The sequence below is a fragment of the Poecilia latipinna genome, unplaced genomic scaffold (genome assembly GCF_001443285.1).
Source record: "Poecilia latipinna isolate Pla-1442-1.1 unplaced genomic scaffold, P_latipinna-1.0 Scaffold566, whole genome shotgun sequence".
Taxonomy (NCBI): Eukaryota; Metazoa; Chordata; class Actinopteri; order Cyprinodontiformes; family Poeciliidae; genus Poecilia; species Poecilia latipinna.
The window spans coordinates 167,087-185,896 of NW_015113182.1; the positions used below are offsets into that span (position 1 = coordinate 167,087).

General features: G+C 40.3%; 1 protein-coding gene across 2 annotated transcripts; it reads right to left on the reverse strand.

Annotated features, from left to right (window-relative positions):
- Positions 1–123: 123 nt before the first annotated feature.
- LOC106953154 (grainyhead-like protein 2 homolog) lies at positions 124–18,444 on the reverse strand. 2 transcript variants are annotated; one of them, XM_015041719.1, is made up of 16 exons: positions 18,345–18,444; positions 18,038–18,178; positions 17,372–17,558; positions 15,450–15,878; positions 15,297–15,352; positions 13,288–13,504; positions 13,095–13,206; positions 10,751–10,845; positions 4,184–4,342; positions 4,018–4,075; positions 3,170–3,309; positions 3,037–3,074; positions 2,743–2,828; positions 2,566–2,651; positions 2,404–2,468; positions 935–1,049 (listed from the first exon to the last, which is right to left on the reverse strand). In XM_015041719.1, exons 2-16 carry the CDS (start codon positions 18,049–18,051, stop codon positions 935–937), a joined length of 1,857 nt encoding a protein of 618 aa, XP_014897205.1. In that variant the 5' UTR covers positions 18,052–18,178; positions 18,345–18,444. The 2 variants fall into 2 exon arrangements, with proteins under 2 accessions (XP_014897206.1, XP_014897205.1); XM_015041720.1 differs by having other exon boundaries at positions 124–1,049; positions 18,038–18,412.
- Between the last annotated feature and the right edge of the window lie 366 nt (positions 18,445–18,810).

Genomic DNA, 18,810 nt, shown 5'->3' on the forward strand with positions numbered 1-18,810 from the left:
ATTCAAGGCATAGATTAAAAATAAAAACTTTCTTGTAAAAACTACATTTTAAAGCCTCCAAAAGTGACTTAATCCTCAACATTCAGATTTTGTTGCAACCAGACAGAGACACACACAGACATCTGCATATAAAACTAGATTTAATGATTCATGAATAAGACTGTACATCATGGTGCCAAAGATAGAATGATACAGAAGTTGACACTCAATATAATTTTCAGTATGGTTAAAAGTAGAGGAAAGTAAAGCTCTGATCTGAAATCTCAGAAAGTTGTATAAACCTCTTCAGTTTGGAGCAAATATAAATAATGTTGGAAAGAACCCAGGAAAAAAACTCTTTACTGCTGTCATGTCATCTTAAAATTCTGAGACATCTATTTACAACTCGCATGCAAACTTTTGACATGCCAAAAAAACAATACAATCTGAATAAATTCAGAGCAAACTAAAACAAGGAAAAACATAGAAACTACTTTCTAGAGACATCGTGTACAGCTGTAAACATAGAAAATGTGCCTCAACCATGAATAATGCTATGCTAGATCACAGTACATCAGCAGACGAGGCGCCAACAGCAGACCTCACTAGTGTTTATTGTGTTCATCCTGTGAAACCTCAGCAAACCAGCATGTTGCTTTATGTAGATCTGGAATATTACCGGCTCCAACGGAATAAAAAGACGGTTCAGAAAGCAACTGCTACAAGGTAACATTCGTATACCGAATGTTTTGGCTCTTTGTATAAAAAATCTCCTCTTAACCAGGCAGCCTGGCTAAGACTGCCGCGTGGCGTTCAGGGAACTCTGCTTGGTGCAGTTCTTTACGGTTACCTGCAACGCTTGTGAGTGTCCACCCAGTTCTGTTGCCTCACTCAGCAGGTATTTTCTCTGTCCATATAATGTAATGACTGAATACAGCACTGAGGCTGACGGAGGTCAGATTTCTGACATGGTGACGTGAAACGAGTCGGCTGAGCTCTCCAAGGCGAGGATGAAGGTGTCCTCGTTGGAGTAGTGCTGGATGATGTTGTTGTCCATGTTCACCAGGACCCTGTGGTTCATGAAAACAATGAATGCTGTTAAAAACGGAAGAGACTACAGAATACAGAGCCAGAGTTATAGCTAATACCTTACTTCCTGGTTATGCCGTTATATATATTAACTTTATCAAAATGTTTTTGCCCAGCTTGGAATTAATTTAAAAACCTTACATAATATGGTAGCCATTTAGTTTTTAATCCTCACCACTAGTTTTCAGTTCCAGTCCAACTCAAAACAAGACATGTCCACATCAGTCCCCATTTTTAGGACAAATTAGCAAAACATAGCATGATAACATGCATACGTAATCATGTAGCGGCTGTTAGAAACAGATGTAATGGTGTGCTACATTTTTACTCTGAAGTCAAAATTTCCAAGTCCTAAGTCACATAATCTGAGTAAAATCCCCAGAAGTTGAAATCCTGATTTGAAAAGCTAATATCCAATATGGCTGCCAAATAAATAGCAGATAGCTGCATTAAAACCCTATTTATTTGCAGTTCCCTCACTTTCTACATTATAATATCAGTCACACACATATCTCTAATGAACATGTTGCTACAGTACTTAAGCATGTAAGATATAGAGAAAGTCGCTGCTACGGATTTGTATTGCTAACTGTAGTTAGCACAACAATTAGCAAACTGCCGATTTTGGGGACAATATCAAGTAATAGCTTTCATTTTGTTGGTCAAATTGTATCAGTTAGCAAAAAGACAAGGAATAAAATAAGTAACTGTTACTTTTCATTTCAATTTGCCATGTATCCAATTGTGACTTAAGAAGTTACAACTTCAAGTTCTGAATGTTAGCATCTGTAGACACGTTGTCGTTTCTAGCACTTTAATAAACAATCTGCTGTGGTGTTCTGTTAGTTTGACTTAACTTTGTAAACACCAGAAAATATCCTTTCCTACAAATTAAAATAGAAATATCCTAAATTATGTAGTTTCATTGAAATATTAGTTACTGCATACCCAAAGCATAAGCTTATGGATCCAACTTTCATCCTACACACAACTACATTAATACTTTTGGATATTATGCTGCAATAGCAGTTTATTATGCTGTTACGTCATGTTGATGCAGCTTTATTGACCATTTTTAGCTTGTTGCATACTTGAAATCACACTTTCATTTACATTCTCCACTACAATGGCAATCATGTTTGTATAAATACAGCAATTATGTTTTCCTCAATGTTATATTAATTATTTTGGTGGAAGAAAAGCGACCTTTTGAAACCTTAAGTTTATATTACTTTTCATTAGTATGTGTTTTGCTTTCACAAGCGAAAGCTGATACTTCCCTATGGTTAACCACATGTCATCAATCGGACGTCTTGTGTCTGTGAACTTTCTCACCCTTTTTTGCTTTTCTGATAAACTTTAGTGATCTTCTCAACAGGCACTGTGTATTTCTCAGAAATCTGTCAAGATAAAGTAAAAAACACATTAAAAGTATTCCAGGTCCAGATGAAGCGTTCCACATTTCAACCATTGAACATCAAAAGGCTGATCACTCACCGCCTCCATCAGTGCTCTGAGGGTTGGGGCATGCAGCATTAAGGCATCAAACACCTCATCACACTCCTTCCTCACATACAGCAGAACTAGAACAGAATGAGAAAAGCAAAACTTTTTTAAAAAATGGAATAAACTATATTTGGAAACAAAAACAAGAATCTGACTGGGATTATTCACCTTTCCGTTCAGGCTCCACTTTGGACTTCTTGGGCTGCGGTGGGCAGATCTCTTCTTGACTTGACATCGTCTTCTTAGGCAGCCCTCTGATGAACACATGAACAGACAAACAGCCCAGAATGTTAATACTTGATTTGAAAATCAACTATTTAGAACTCAGACAAATGTTTTTGTTTCCAAAGTCTTTCCTGTCGCGCCACATTTCAGGACAACACATCTTAACAGTCGAACACAAACCCTGTGTCGTACTGAGCTGCAGCAGGCAGGATGTCTAACAGAACCAGTGATGCTCACCTCTCCACAAGAACCTCATCAGTGCTGACGGCAAACACCTGCAGGAAGCGTCAGAAAGAAGTGAGAAGCGCTCGCCCAGACGGAGGCGGCGAGCGTCACGGCGGATGTGTCAGCAAATCGACTGGATTCTCACCTGCCCCGCTCTCTGCAGGTTCCCGAAGTGGACATCGGGGATGAACAGGACTGGCTGGGAGTCCAGGTCCAGTATGCTTTTGAACAGCGTGCTTTCAGCCCTCCTGATGGGGGAGCTCGGCCCCAAGCTGCTGTTCTTTCCTAATTAAGAGAGGCAGACAGAGAGAGAAAGAGAGCTCAGCATTTGTTTTTAAGCAAACTCTTAAAGGGGTGGGAATGTGTTTTTCAGACACTGAGCTATTAAACAGCACTAACAAGTAACTATTTTAACTTCAGTTGTTATAAAAATGCTATATGTATCAAAAATGACTTAAAAAATGTTTGACTTTGTAACTTAACACCTTGAAATTAGGTTTCTGTCTCTTTAAAAATTCTTGTTCTGTCTTTCTTAAACTCCGCCTTCAGGAAGTGGTCAAATGGTCCCTCTGTTCACCCTTAGACGTTTTTACCAGCATTCCACTGAGAAGTAGCTTCTATAATGAGTTCAGCAGATGCGCAGTTCCAACAAGTGTTTGCTAATTGCTGCTGGATAGTCTGAAGGATCTGAGAGGAGGAATTCTGGGGAAGTGCGGCTCTGTGAGGCAGAAGCAGAGGAGCTGCACTGCCTTCGAGAAGCCATTCAGCATTTTTCACAGTTGAATGGTTGCCAAGGAGATTAAAGGACTTCTCAAACATGCATGAAAGAATCAAAGCATGTTTTTAGAACATGATATAAAGCTCAAAAAAGTCGGCTTTAGGTAATACTGCCCCTTTAAAGTATCGTACAAACATTTGCTTCCATAAAAAAATGTTTGCCAATATCATTTTACATCAAATGAGCTTAAGTTGGGACAAAACAACATGCATCACCTTTTATCCTCCTCCTTAGCTGCTTCTTCTCCTCATCGCGTAGCTTCCTCTCAGCTCCCTGCAGTGGGGGGAGGAGAGGGGAAACAGTAATTAAAAGAACGATTCCACCCGGGTCCAGTCAGTCACGCTGAGCAGTCGGCTTCCGTTGCCCTTGACCTTCCCTCACCTTGTCACAGAAGACCTTGATCTGAGCGAAGGCCCTGTGGACGGGCCGGCTGCTGCAGCTGTTGTAGCTGTAGGTGTCGATCTGGATTATCAGAGGCATGCCCTTCACTCCCTTCTGAGACGAGAAGTCTGTGCTCAGACAGTTGACAGAGATAAAGACCTGGAGGACAGAAAGACAAAAAAAAAAAAAAAAACTACGTCAGACCTTAAACCACGATCAGACCGTTGAGCTGCTGCTGATGGTGGACAGGTGAACACTTGAAGTATCTTCTTTTAAAACACCTGGGAAGAGTTCTGATAAATTAAAGCGAGATGATATTTTTTCCTGTTTCAGCTTCCCTTCATTGGCTCCCTGTTAAATCCATGATTCTCCTTTTCACATATATAATAATCACCTCCATCATACATTAGAGATGTGATTTGTCCGTATGTTCCCAACAGAGCACTTTGCTCTCGGACTGCGGGTTTATGCTGGTTCCTAGAGCTTCTAAAGGTAGAATGGGAGACGGAGCCTTTAGTTCTCAGACTCCCAGTTTTAGTCCATGAGGCAGACACCCGGTCTACTTTCACAACCAGGCTTAAAACTTTCCTTTTTTTGATAAAGCTTATAGAAGTATGCTGCTGTAGACTGAAAGAAAGACTGACCACTTTTCCTCATTATGCTACATTCTCCTACGTCTCTCCAATTTTGCATATTTCAGCCTTTAACTTGATGTTTTCTCTGCAACATAATTGCAGTGGCGATTGTGCGGCCCGAGTCAGAACTGTGTTTATTTAAACTGGATCATCTGAAAAGATGATCTTGACACTTCCTGGTGTTTATGATGGCTATACCTGATTACTGTCACAACTGCTCCTGAGTAAACCCAGATCACTATCACAGCCTCTGCTTTCAGGCCTAAACAACAGCTCTACAGATGTTCACAACTGTTGTTTAAACGCAGGGTGCATTGATAGAAGGACAGAGAGATAAACATAAAGGCAGTGCTTGGTGGAAGGCATCTCTTGGATACAAGAACCTGGTTGATAAAAAGTTTGTTTTAGTTAGGCTTCTATTTTGAAAGTTCTAACCCCTCTCTGTTAAGATCAACTTCCTGAAGGTAAGATTGACGAACTGCACAACCTAATGGCTTCACCTGGTGGGACTTCCCTATTCGTCCACAGGACCCAAAGGAACCTGCCTCCATTGGAGCCAATTTGGTGATTATGCAGCCCTCAGATGTTTACACCAGGAACACATGTGACATGTGTTTATGTTTTATAATACAACCACCAGTAGGTGGCTTTTATTTGATTTCCCTATTTTGTCTGCAACACATCAGCTGATGATCTTCACTCGACTTTTTTCAGGGATGCCTCAGAAACTGCAACTCAATCATGATCCTTCCTGGTGCTCATTCTGAGTGTAGCAGCTCATCATGCAAATCCAGACGATTTGCTGGCCTTGATGTGTGTCAAAATACATTCAAATCAGATCGTTCCTTCTGGGCTCTTACCTCAGGGAGTAACGCTTTTCCTCTGCAAGCCGAGTTAACATGAAAAGCAGCATGTAGACTGTTTGTCTTCTTCTTCGAACGTTACGTTTAAGTTTTAAAGAGGTTTTTTTTAACCGTTAATCATGGTGAGATGATTGAGAACTGGTTCTCAATTCCTACGTCGTCAATCCCACCTCAGCAAAACGAGGAGCCCTGGTTCTCCCTCCCATCAAGAATGTACCAAAGAGTCATCTCTTCCAAGAATACCTCATCTGACTAACCTTTAACACATCTGACTCACATCTGCAACTCCTTACATGTTAGCCTTAAAGCCTGCCAACATGTGCCATCACAGTCTTAGTCCTCCCTTAAGTACCATTTCCCCACACTTGATCAGATAAAAACCACCTGGTTGACAATGCCATGGCACTTTGAGCTCTCTCGGTAAACACCTCTCTGTTTATAGTTGGTATGCAGGTAAAAAGAAAAGGAAAGTGGGAAGAAATCCACGGTCCGTGTCTGGACACGTTGGAGAGCTAGCAGGATGAGTGGGATGTGACAGGAGTTTCTTTCTTCCTCCCAAAGGCAGAAAGAAAGAAACATTCATCTGTTCCACCGGTGTTGGGACTGTGTAGGCTGCTTGGGTCGCTCCCTACTGATAAAGTTATTCTGCCAAGTACAGACAAGAGAAAACCACGTTTCTGTGACTGCCAGTCCATCACAGTTGTTCTCCGTGACTGCGTTAACACCCTTGCCTTGAATCTAAAAGGTAACGCAGCAGACGGCCAGGTACTGTTATTCAATCCACAGACCACCTCCATTTTAAAAAATGTGAAGTTTTGACAGTTGCTAGGTGAGTGTTAACATAACCCCAACATGTAAAGACCTCTGCAATGCCATTAGAGAAGCAGCTGTTGCTAACCATCATTAAGCTAACGCTAATGTGGCTGCTGGTCTTCCAAGGAGTGAACGTTCCAGAACGTTCCCTGCAGCATTGTTTGGAGAAACTGCTAAAAACCCCAAGAGCTCCATAATTACCCCTGAAGTCATGATGAGGTCAGAGTACCGGTAGCTAATCTGACAGCTAGAATAAACTACATTATAGTGGTAGTGTTCATGAGTTTAGGATTTATCAGTCTTATGAATAAAATCTAAAAAAAAAAAAAAAAAAGTCAGTGTGAAGGTTGAGGCAGCTCCCTTAATACACTCACATCATCCAGAAGTATTCACATCACTGCACTTTTTCCGTATTTTGATTCGTTTTGCTACATTATTCCAGATTGTGTCTAATTAATCTCATTCTTCAAAATTCTACACTCAAATGCCCCATTATGGTAAGGCAGAAAAAACTGTTTTTGAGTGTTTTGCAAATTTATTAATAACAGAAAACCAAGACATAACATTTAGCCTTTGCTTAATAATTTGTTGATCCACCTAAGCAGCAATTGCAACCTCAAGTTTGTTTGAATGCGATGCCACAACACACTTAGCACACCTATTGTTAGGCAGATAACCATTATATTGGTGGAGACCAAATTAAATTCCTGAGACTATCTTCCACTACCGTCTCCAAACTGACCTGAAGAGAATCTGAAAACTGCAGCAGTCTGTGATCCAGTAGCAGATGCAGTCGTTACATGTGTGGGAACCTCTTTTTTTTTTTTTTTTCCAAGTCGTGAAGCAAGAACAGTCTGTTCACGTAAACCTCTAATCATTTTTAAAAAAATATCAAAGTCTTGTAACGTATCCACGACTTACATCAGACTTCGCGAAATAGAAGAAAGCAGTAAGCGTGTGTGAGAGGTTGAGTGTGAGAGGTGTGTGTGTGTGTGTGTGTGTGTGTGTGTGTGTGAGAGCATCGACAGGTTTGATGAGTGGAAAAAAATGTTCCATGAGAACCCAGAAAGTTTGTATTCTCTGGTCAAATTAGAGCAAAGCCACAAAACTGGCATATCAGCAGGATAATTACTATAATAGAATGGCTGAAAACAAAACTAAACATTTTTTAAAAAGAAATCAATGTCTAGTCAAAACCCAGATCTCAAAATGTGTCTGAATTTGAAGAGAGTTGTGAAGAACCAAATGTCTTCAAACTTCAACATGTTGCAGCAATGTCTTTAAATAAACTAGCTCCAAAAATTATCTGCAACAAACTCATAAAGCAAACAACTAAAGAGAGAAATTACTGTTAGAACTGGGTTTATTAACCGATACTCTGCTGGCTGTTATAGAAACAAAGTTATATTTTATTGATAAAAGCAGAGTTTTTTTTTTTTTGTCAGTCATCGACAAATAAATCAGTTGTTTTCTTGTGAATCTGTGAGTGATTTAGTGCACAGTGATGACAGAAGGTCACAGTGTCATTAAGTGAACAGGAACAGTTCACAGAGCCATCCAGACAAGCCCCACTTCTCATAAATCTCACATTTTGGGGAGGTGGAGGGAGGCATGGAAAAAAAAAAGCCTCAATTTCAAAGACTTCAAATAAAATCAACATGTTGGTTCAACTTCTAAAACTCAAACCACACCCAAAAAAAAAAAACAGAAAAATCACAGTTCGGCCCCGGCAGAGTACAGTGTAAATACTCCTCCACGCGGCTGTCTCACAAATTTACCTACATGGAGGAACATATTCTCATGACTGATGCCAAATCGCATAAACCAAACACAAACACCAGTAGATTTTTCCGGTAAAACGGGACGGGCGGCTTGAGCAAACAGGTCGGCGGAGATGGATAACGGTTAGGTGAGCTCTCACCACGGCTCAGCGATCACTTTCCCACTGCGCCGCATCAACAGCGTCGTGCCCCAACCTGCAGAGGTGAGGGCTGATTTCTGTGAAAGCCTAAAGCGCAAATGGGCCTCCTACACAGCTCCGTCGATTCCCACCTCCACCGACCCAAGCCATTTACAGTTCCTCCACCAGCGCCACATGCGTTGCTGCCAGCATCAGTGGAAGTGTGTGTGTGTGTGTGTGTGTGTGTGTGTGTGAGTTTCTGAGTGCAGGAGGGATGCTGTGTTTGTGTGAGGGCGCTCAAATGCCCTCGTAATAAGTGGAAAGTTGAAGAGGACTCCGTAAAGTGGCAGATCTGTGCCGTCCGCCGCTCCGCCAGCCACAAAGCAAACACAAACACAAACATGCTGCTGGAAGACTCGCTAGCAATGAGGATGGAGCAGCTTGTTGCCTGGCAACAACAGACTGCGGCAAATAAATAAATAAAAAAAAGACTTGTGCCAAATAATGATCCCAAAACTCTAGATCAGAGATCAGTAATGTTTGCAAAGTGAAATCTGAAGATGAAGTAACTGCAGCAGATTTACACAGACAAGGTCTAGTCAAAACCCAGGGAAGGCTGGGCATGGCAGGGCTGTGGAAAAACAAATAATGTTGATCTAATGTGTTGACTTAAAGATTCGAAGACTTCATTTTGAGTAGAAAGATTTAAAACGCACGCATACAGAAGTAGAAGCACTAAAGTCCTAGGATGTTTTTTACTGATATAATGACATTAACTGGCAGTCAAACTGAGTAATAACATCGGTGAAATAAATGCTTTGAGCAACTGGAAATTAATTTCGCTCCAACTGCCACAGCAAAGCGTTTAAAAGATAAATCATAAGCTAAAAGATGTCAGAGTGCATGTTTTAATCATTTCATATTATTCAGAAAATAAGGAAGAAAAAAATACAAAGATGAAATCACAGAGCACTAACTCATTCCATCCTAACACAGTCATCATGGTGAATCTCACAGCCTTTACTGCAATACAGAAAATGAGGTCACATCCAAAGTGACACACGGTGGCCACACCTGGAACACACCTGGAACACACCTGGAACACACCTGGAACACACCTGGAACACACCTGGAACACACCTGGAACACACCTGGAACACACCGCTTCAACGGTTCTCACGATGGGAACGTCAAAAGAAATCAGCCAAGATTTGGAAGAGAATTGATGAGCTGCACTAGTCTGACGAACAATTTATCAATGCTTGAAGGAGCTGCGTTCACCTGTTCAAACATTACACAACAATCACGCCGCTCAGGAAGGACATGGGTTCTGTATTCCAGAGATGAACGGGTTCTGGTCCAAAATGTGCAAATCAACCCCAAAATAAAAGTTAAAACTTTGTGTAACCTTCAGCATCCGCAGTGAAACGTTTTCTGCAGCAGCACAGGCAGAAAGGCAGAAAGGCAGAAAGGCAGAAAGGCCACTCAGCAACGAAGAAGCCATTACTCCAAAGAAACAGAAAAAAACACATCGCGGTTTGTAAATTAGCACAGAAACGTTTGAGCCAAAGACATTAATAAATAAATATCTGACATATTCTTTTGTCATTATTGTGGCATTTAGAAAATAGTTATAATTCTGGTCATTCTAACTGATTTAAAATAAGAGAAGTTTAGTCTAGTGAGATTAAAAAAAAAAACTGTGTGTGTGTCCAGTTATTCAGGGTATGTAAACTTCTGGTTTCAGCTGTACCTCATAATCAATTTTTTTCAGCTATAATATGAAATAAGAAAATGCTGATAATTAAAGTATCCTGTCTCAGATGGAACCACTTGTGCAATCATGTTCACTAAGCAGTAGAAGAACAAGGTACAGTGAATACATGAGGGGAGCGCTGCAGCGGAAACCTGCCGAAAACCAGCAGAGCGCAGTGAAGGCGTGTGGGAAACCGTAAATATTTACAGTCAAACCTGCAAAGCCGCAATTGCCAGTCTGCGTTTCTGCACAGCCGTTTAAAGAGTGACGCTCGGCCCGAGTGTGAGAGGACGGGGTCACTGCTGCTGGCCGCAGACTGCCTGCAAATATGGCTTCTGTCTTCATCCAAGAGAAATTAAAGTGGAACGTTTGTAGTAGGCCGTACAAAATGTTTTTTTGTTGTTGTTTTTTTTTTTTTTTGCTTTTACATGCTCAACAATAAGCTCAACATGGAATAGTTTAATGAATGGAACTGAAAATGGATCTGTAATTCATGTGAGATCTGACAGATGGACATATTGGACTGCATGTCGTCGTGGTAATCGGCCGGGTTCTGAAAACTTCAAATCCCAGCATGCCTCTGCTGCTGTTGGCTCTTACCTTGGCTTCTTCGCTCACATCCCAGGTGAAAGACACGGCGTTGTAGGCGATTTCCTCTACGTTCCCAATGGTGCTGAAGCTCTCCTTGTAGTCGGCTGGATGCAAAGACAGGAAACACAAGAGAACCGTTTCAGATGAGGAGCTCCGGGGCAGACATCCATCTGTAGTCATTTTTAATATTTCAATGCAATCTCAAAATTACAACCAGGGGAATCTAACCTAAAAGCTCTTTAAAGTCGAAAATGATTATGATTTAAAACCTTATTTTTGGGATGTTTTATCCAAAAAGCTGTACTGGACAGGGATGCGACAATGTGAAAATTTGAGTTGATACCAATGTACGATGTTAATATTGTTGTTATGACCGATAACTGAGATATGTATGTTTTTATATATATAGATTTATACACACAGAGATAGATATAGTTAGATTTAGATACAGATATATTTTCCTACCCTTTCAACATTGTAAAATCACCAACACACTGACACTGCTACAGCTAAACACTCCACAGTCACATGACCAAACGAATACCAAATGACCAATCAAAACAAACAGCAACAAGGTGGAAATCAATATCAGTTGATAATAACAAACGTTTTTCTTTTTTCTTTCTTTTTTTTACCCAGGAGTAGAAAGTGAAAATTATCACTATATATTTGGTCTTGTTTTACCACTTTATTAATCCGCCGTTCCAATGTTTTAAGAAATTTATCAGCAAAATATTACCCAGCAACAAGAGGACCTGCTGGATGGTTCTGTTCTATAACCTGGGCCAAAAAGGAACAAGAGGGAAATATATTTAACCTCTGGATGAATATGGAGAGCAGTGAATAGTTAAGGAGGAGAAAATCCTATTTTACAGCTTGTTTAAGGTTAAATTGATTAACTGGAATATTTCAAAGGGTTTTGTGGGTGAAAGGGAAGATTACATTATACAGCAGTATAAAGTCAACACTTCATTCCATCAATGAAACAACATGGTGGTGACATCATGGATTCAACTGGAGTATTTCCCAGATTTTTCAAAATTCCACAAATTGAAAACACATTGTTTAACCAAAAACTTTCAAATTCACCAGTTCAGCAGACAAAATAATCAAAATATATTGGTACTTAATATTTTTGTGAAGCTTGAAAATATAAAGTTTATTAATCTATTTGACTAAACGAACCTTCTGAACTTTCCTGAACTCATAAACTCTGCAGGTTGTTCAGCAGTTCGCCGAAACAATCTGCAGAGTTTATGAGTTCAACAACTTTTGTTCCTCCTCTTATCTTACATGCAGTATCTCCGAGTAATCAAAATCTGATGCGCAAATATTTTCACTTCTTAATCCGACTTCCAACTAAAAAAATTTATAAATAAAACCATCCCAGCACACCCCGGTCACGTATTAATTTCCACTCTCTTACCCACTGTGCAGCAAGTCCATGCCAGCAGCGTTAGTGGCGTGAACTTGCCACGCACAGAAAAACCCACTAGTGGATGACAGATCTGGTTCATTCCTGAGTTTTTAGGCCGCAGGTTGAGGCCTGTCTCTTTAATGATCATACAGGATATGGCCGCTATCCAGGCCTGCACTCATTTCTCCGTAACGTCTATGCAAATGCAGCCCCACTGGCTGTCTGTTCACATGACTCCTGTGGGAATCGAACATCAACTGTTATTCAAATCTAATCCGGTTTTACCGCACAGCAGGTGGAGGGATTCTCTGTCAGGTGTGCCGCCTGATCCCACCTTGTTTTTCTTGCAGAGTAAGGGGGGAGGGGGGGGGAGAGTTAGCGGTTCCTGAGAGTAATAGCTAATGCTAACCCAGGGGTGGGCAGCTCCAGGCCTCGAGGGCCGGTCTCCTGCAACTTTTAGATGTGTCTCAACTTCAACACACCTGAGTCAAATAATGAGGTCATTAGCAGGACTCTGGAGAACCTGACTGCATTTAGGAGGCAGTTCAGCTGTTGGATTCAAGTGTGTTGGGCAAGGGAGACATCCAAGAGTTGCAGGACACCGGCCCTCGAGGACCAGGATTGCCCATCCCTGTGTTAACCTGTGTAAAAAAAAAAATATATATATATATATACTGCTCAAAAAAATAAAGGGAACATTTCACTTTAATTTTGTGTGTGGCTCCAAATCCAGGCCTCCATTGGTTAATATATTTGATTTCCATTGATGATTTTTGTGTGATTTTGTTGTCAGCACATTCAACTTTGTACAGAACAAAGTATTCAATGAGAATATTTCATTCATTCAGATCTAGGATGTGTTATTTGAGTGTTCCCTTTATTTTTTTGAGCAGTGTATATGTATGTATATATAAAAAACAAATTAAATCCTCTTACCAATATCCAGCACCCTTTGCTTCGCAGTATGTTGTCTGGAATGCCAGTACTTCCAGTTCTTCAGCTGGTCATCTCTGGACTTGTCCTCCCCAAACACCACCATGATCACACTCTGCGTGATGAAACACAGTCAAGCAGCGTGACGAGGGCCGAGCGCGTCGAGCTTTTAGCCGGGACTCCGAGGATCCCTCACCTGCACCACAGTGTCCCGCTGCAGGTCGGAACCTCCCAGAGAGGCGCGCCGCTCGCCGCTGGAAGCCGGGCCCCTGGGCTGACAGTGGGCCGACCTGTAGCCGCTGTCGGACAGAGACAAGGCGTAGAACTGGCCCCGGTTCAGGTAGGCCATGGGGCCGTCTCCTTGGCGCGGCCGCAGCGACATGTTGGCCTCCAGGCTGTAGGTGAAGCAGTCACTGCAAGACATTGAGTTGTCAAATCCTTCAACTGTTTTTGTCATAGCAGTTTACGAACAGGTCAAGGTAGTGAACATATGGAAAGGTTTTTAATAATAATTCAAATCATGTGGTTTGTATTCCACTCTAAGGCTGGAGCTGACGATTAGTTTAGCAATCAGTTACTCTACCAATTATTCTGATGATTAATCGAAACAAAAAACAAATCTGCAGATTTTTCATTTAACCACTCAAGCTTTTTTATACAATGTTAGAAAAGCATCAAAAGATGTAAATAAACAATTCAATTCATTTTCTAAAACTGAGAAAATAAAGATTTTATTGCCTAAAATACAACAGCATTCCATTAGCGAACGCCTGGGTTGTTTGTAGCAAAGGATGAATCTGCAGCTAAAACACTAAGATACTGAGATAACTTCTACAACATCATTACTGAGGGCTGCAACTAACTAGAAATGTAGTAATCTATTATTCTATCAGTTAATTAGATTTTACAAATTGGAACATTCTGCAGATTTTTCATTTAGCCACTTAAGTTTTTTTAGACAATATTGGAAATACATTAAAAGACGCAAATAAACAAATAATTCGATCCATTTCTTGAATAAGAAAACTGCCCAAAATGAAAAAATGTAGCGTTTCATTAATGAATGTTTGATCATCTGTAGTAAAGGATGAACCTGCAGCTAAAAAAATCTTTCCAACATCAACATGTGAAAAGCTCAGGCCTGAACATCAATACAGTGAAGAGCTGACCTGGTGTTTATGGTTCTAGTCAGAACTGATGATTGGAGATGAAAACAGGAAATCACTGGAAATAAAGAAAAGGGATAAAAAAAAACCTGTTGGATTCTCCAGGTGGCTGGAGACCAACCAGTCAGAGCGAACAGAAAACCGTTTTCATCTCTGAAAAGGAAATGTGCAACGTTTCTCACAAAAACTTTTATTTTGCCATTATTTGAGATACGCCTGCAAATTTAGTGTCCCAATTTGACACTTCTAAAACTCTTCAAACAATGAAGGACGTGAACAAGTTTTCTATCCATTTGTTCCTCTAAAATAAATGGAATTGATTTCAATTGCCTTTGGGATTAATAACGTATTTTTGAATTTGAACTTGAAAAGGAGGAGGGAAAAAAACAGTTACAGATGGTAGGTGATCCAGTGTTTGTTCTGCTCCAGAACAAACACTGTTTGTAGATTTAAGAAGTTCAACCTGTTTAGGAAATTCATCTGAAGCAAAGAATGTTAGAAAACCTGGACTGGATGAGGTTTTCTTTCACGTCCTGAAACTAAACTGGAAATGATACTGACAGTAAACCAGTCACAATAAGCAATTCATTAATTAATCTTGTAATTAATTATAATTAACTTGATCATTTCCATTGTGAGGATGAATATTTTCTGAAGGGTAATTTTTTTTGCAGAGGCTTCATAATTCATTTTATTCATGGTTTCACTTGTGTTTTTAATTTCTGTTTTATTTATTGTTTTTGGCTCTCATGTTTCATTTTGGATATTTAAAATATATCTTCAAGTTCCAGTGTTTAGTGATCTTTACAAAATTAAAGTTTACTGATGTTTGAGAAACTAAACTTGCATTATTATGTCGTTAATGTATTTCTTGAGACGGTCTCAAAAAATAACAAACACCCAATATTACAGTTTATCACAATAATTTCTGGGACATTTTACCACCCAGTAATTTTTGTCATCATGGCAGGCCTATCTGACAGGCTGATTCATTTAAGCCTTTAGTACCAGAAGGTTATGTCTGAACATAAAGTCTCACATTGGTAGTTGATGGAGGGATGCGTCGACTCGTGAAGATCGACTTCTGTGATAAATCTGTAACAAACAAAGAAAGCAGGTGTGTTTTGAAACAACGGAAAGTAGAGCAGAAGACGGGGAACACAGAACTCGTATGCAGGAAGCGGCACCTGACCTCTTCATCCCGTGGTTCCTCATACGTGCTGTCCGGAGGGCTGCTCTGCTCGTCCTTTTGGTACCCAGAGGGCGATAAGTCGTAGCAGCTCTGCTCGTAAAGCATCCTCAGCTGCTCTCTGGGTTCCTCCAGGTGGGAACTTAAAACCGGAGTGGACGCCTGGGACTCCGTCTTCACCAGGGCGAGAGGAGCACAGCCACCGCCGCCTCTACCATCTCCTCCTCTGGTGTCCGAGGCAACGGCGGCAGCGGCACGCTTGGAGCCGTGGTGTTCCGCCGCGGAGCCGTTCAGGGAGAGGTTCACCGGCATGGACCTCAGGGCCTGGCTGTGGTGATCCAGGACTTCCGGGACGCCATAGGCGTTGGACACAGCAGCGGAGGGATCCGGGGGCGGGACACCGCCGGACGAGCGCTTCCTCTCTCTAGGAACCTGAATGGATTTAAGGCAACAGAAAAGATAAGAACTAAAATCTGAAGTCATTACCAAGACCCACACAAAGACCGAAGGGGAAAAAGTTATGTATGAAAGTCTAAAGTCATTCTCGTTAAAATGACAGATTATTGTGATATTAGATAGTAAGAGATCATTTCTGACCTTTTTTCACTTCCCTTTCACTTCTAGTCACCACACTGTTACCAACTCAGCGACTTTTAGGCTATATTTAGCAACAATCCAGAGAAAGACGATAAAATTCAATAGCGGTCTAAATCGGAATCGGCCAGTAAGGATTTTTAAAGATCGGTAAAGAAAACTGTAATCAGTTCAAACCTAATCATTCATGTTGAGGATTAATCACTACACACACACCTCTGATAACAACAAATAACGTCTGACTGTTCTAGTTCAATTTTAATGAAGAAATTAGAGGGACTGCATTGTCAAATACAAATTAGTCTGAAGAAAAGTGATAAATGTACTACAGTGAAGTAAATCAGGTGTTGTGGTTGTTGGAACTGGAACTGAAGCACACATACAGTTTTCTCAAATCTCCACTTTGGCTGGGCTTTTTATAAGTAATTGAGTTTCTGTGTGTATGAAAGGCCAAAAAGGTTATAGTTAACATTAAAAGAAATAAATAATATGTATTTGTATTTATATACAGATTGAAAGGAATCATTTTGGTCACAACGTTTTTGAGATGCCAACCTGGCATTTTAAAAGGATGCGTCTAGATTTTTTATATTCCATGCTCTTGCAAAATTAGAGTGTGGATTTTTGGTACATTTTGTGTACCTAAAATCAATTACCTCCAAATAATAATAATAATAATAATAATAATAATAAAGTCTCCACCATCTGAGGTTTGTGTCGCTGCTGTAGTTTGATAGTTTCAGTTATAATTTAACATTTGATAAATGTAACTCTCCAGACATCAAAATAAACACAAGAAATTAAATGGAAGTGCTGTAAATTGATCATAATTTATGCGATCTGTAAAAGTTACCCATTACTTTACACATGGACAGCACATATGGTTAAATTGCTCAGGGATTTTCAAAATAAAACACGGAAAACATCTGAAAAAATGCAGACACGTAATATTGAAACAAGAATTCTGAAATATTTACCTGTCAATGTTTGACATTCAACCTTTCACTAACTTTAGACTTTATAAGTGCTGTCCATGTGCAAGACAAGGGTGAACTCTTCTTTAGTCTTTAGATTTTTGGCACATTTATTGTGCAAGTGAAACAATCTCTGGAGCAAACCAGACATTTTTGATACTACACAAACGTCCATTAGTGGAGATCATGAATTCCCAGTAGAAGGGATACTAAAGTAACTTCCCCCAATGGGATCTTGCAAAATTTTTGCACTCTCTCTGTCAAAAGTACATCTTTTTCATCCCTTAAATGTCAATTAATTATCAAAAATGCACTTTTGTTTTACACTATTTTGCGTGCAAAGCCATTCTTTCTGACCTTGTAGTAGTCATACAGCAGCCCCAGAGCTGCCACACTATCCTCATCTCCATTAATGCTCATCATGGCCTTGGTAGCGGCGATCAGAGGGTTCTCCAGGTAGTTCTTCCATGCCTCATCCTCGCTGCTGAACACTCTGCGGGGGGCCACCGACATTTCATTTGGCACCACCACTACCAGCCGTTTACTGTTGAGGGATGGGAAAGTAGGAAGAGACGGAGAGCGTTGGGTGTCAGATCAAAGTCAATCTGTCAACACGGGAAAACAGTCTGTGGAGCCAACAGGCATGCCTCAGGCTGTTTCTCACCAAACTTCTGTCTGATTGGGTGAACAGGGTGCATTTCAGATGGGCTAAGAACACAAACTATGACTGTAAATCATATTTTTTGTCACACACAATACTCAAAAGATAACCATAAAAAACATCTTGGTTTGAGAATTTGCTATCATTTAGAATCAGAAAAAAGCTTTAGCAACCAACACATCTTATGTTGCACTTAAAACAACGCGGTCCCCCCCCCATCCCCCCAGTAAGCTAGGTTCTAGTTGTGCTTAATTATCTAAATATTGATGGGGTTTTATTAGTACTACGCCTGAATTTCAAACCAGCGTGTAAAAAAAAAAAAAGGAAAAAAAAGAGAAGTAACATTAATGACTTTGTCTTACCTATCCAGGTCCATGTTTGCACTCTGTAGTAATTTCTTTGGACTGGCGCGAGAAACCGGCCTTTCGAGTTGGATCGGGTCACTTTGTTTGGGGCTCTTCAGACTTCGGCAGCCAGGACCCCTGACGCTGTCTCTGAGGAGGCTCCCGATGAAAACAGCCAACAGAAGAGTCAGTAATCTTACCAGCTACACCGTGGTCCAATGTCCATCTTATTACAGTCAAATTTAAAAAAAAAACAACACCAACAAAACATCAAACTGACTTCATTAAGAAGAAAAACTTGTGTATAACTGGACAGGGTTTATACTTAGTTGCGAGGGATAAAAGTGTTCAATGCAGCACCTAAAGAGGCAGGACGAATGAGGAAACGGGGATGGCTTCGCTGATTGGTCAAACGACTCCATACAGGTGGTGCATTCTTGTTCCCATTGGTGGATTCACAGACGAGAGGGTTGACTTAAAAAGGACAGGGAAACGATGCACGTTTATTATTTATGTGGTTTAAGGAAATAACTCAGAAAACAATAAAAACCAGCTGGTTTACATGGAATAAGTTTTAATTCTGGATTAACACTTATTGGTCCTTTGAGGGATATTTACAAATTTTATTTTTGCATAACTTTGGGTGTGTTGGTGCAAAGAATATCAAATAGCATTCTTGCATTCTTGCATTCTCTGCAGTATTTTTGTACTCTAAATATTCTTGTATATATATATATATATATATATATATATATATATATATATATATATATATATATATATATATATAT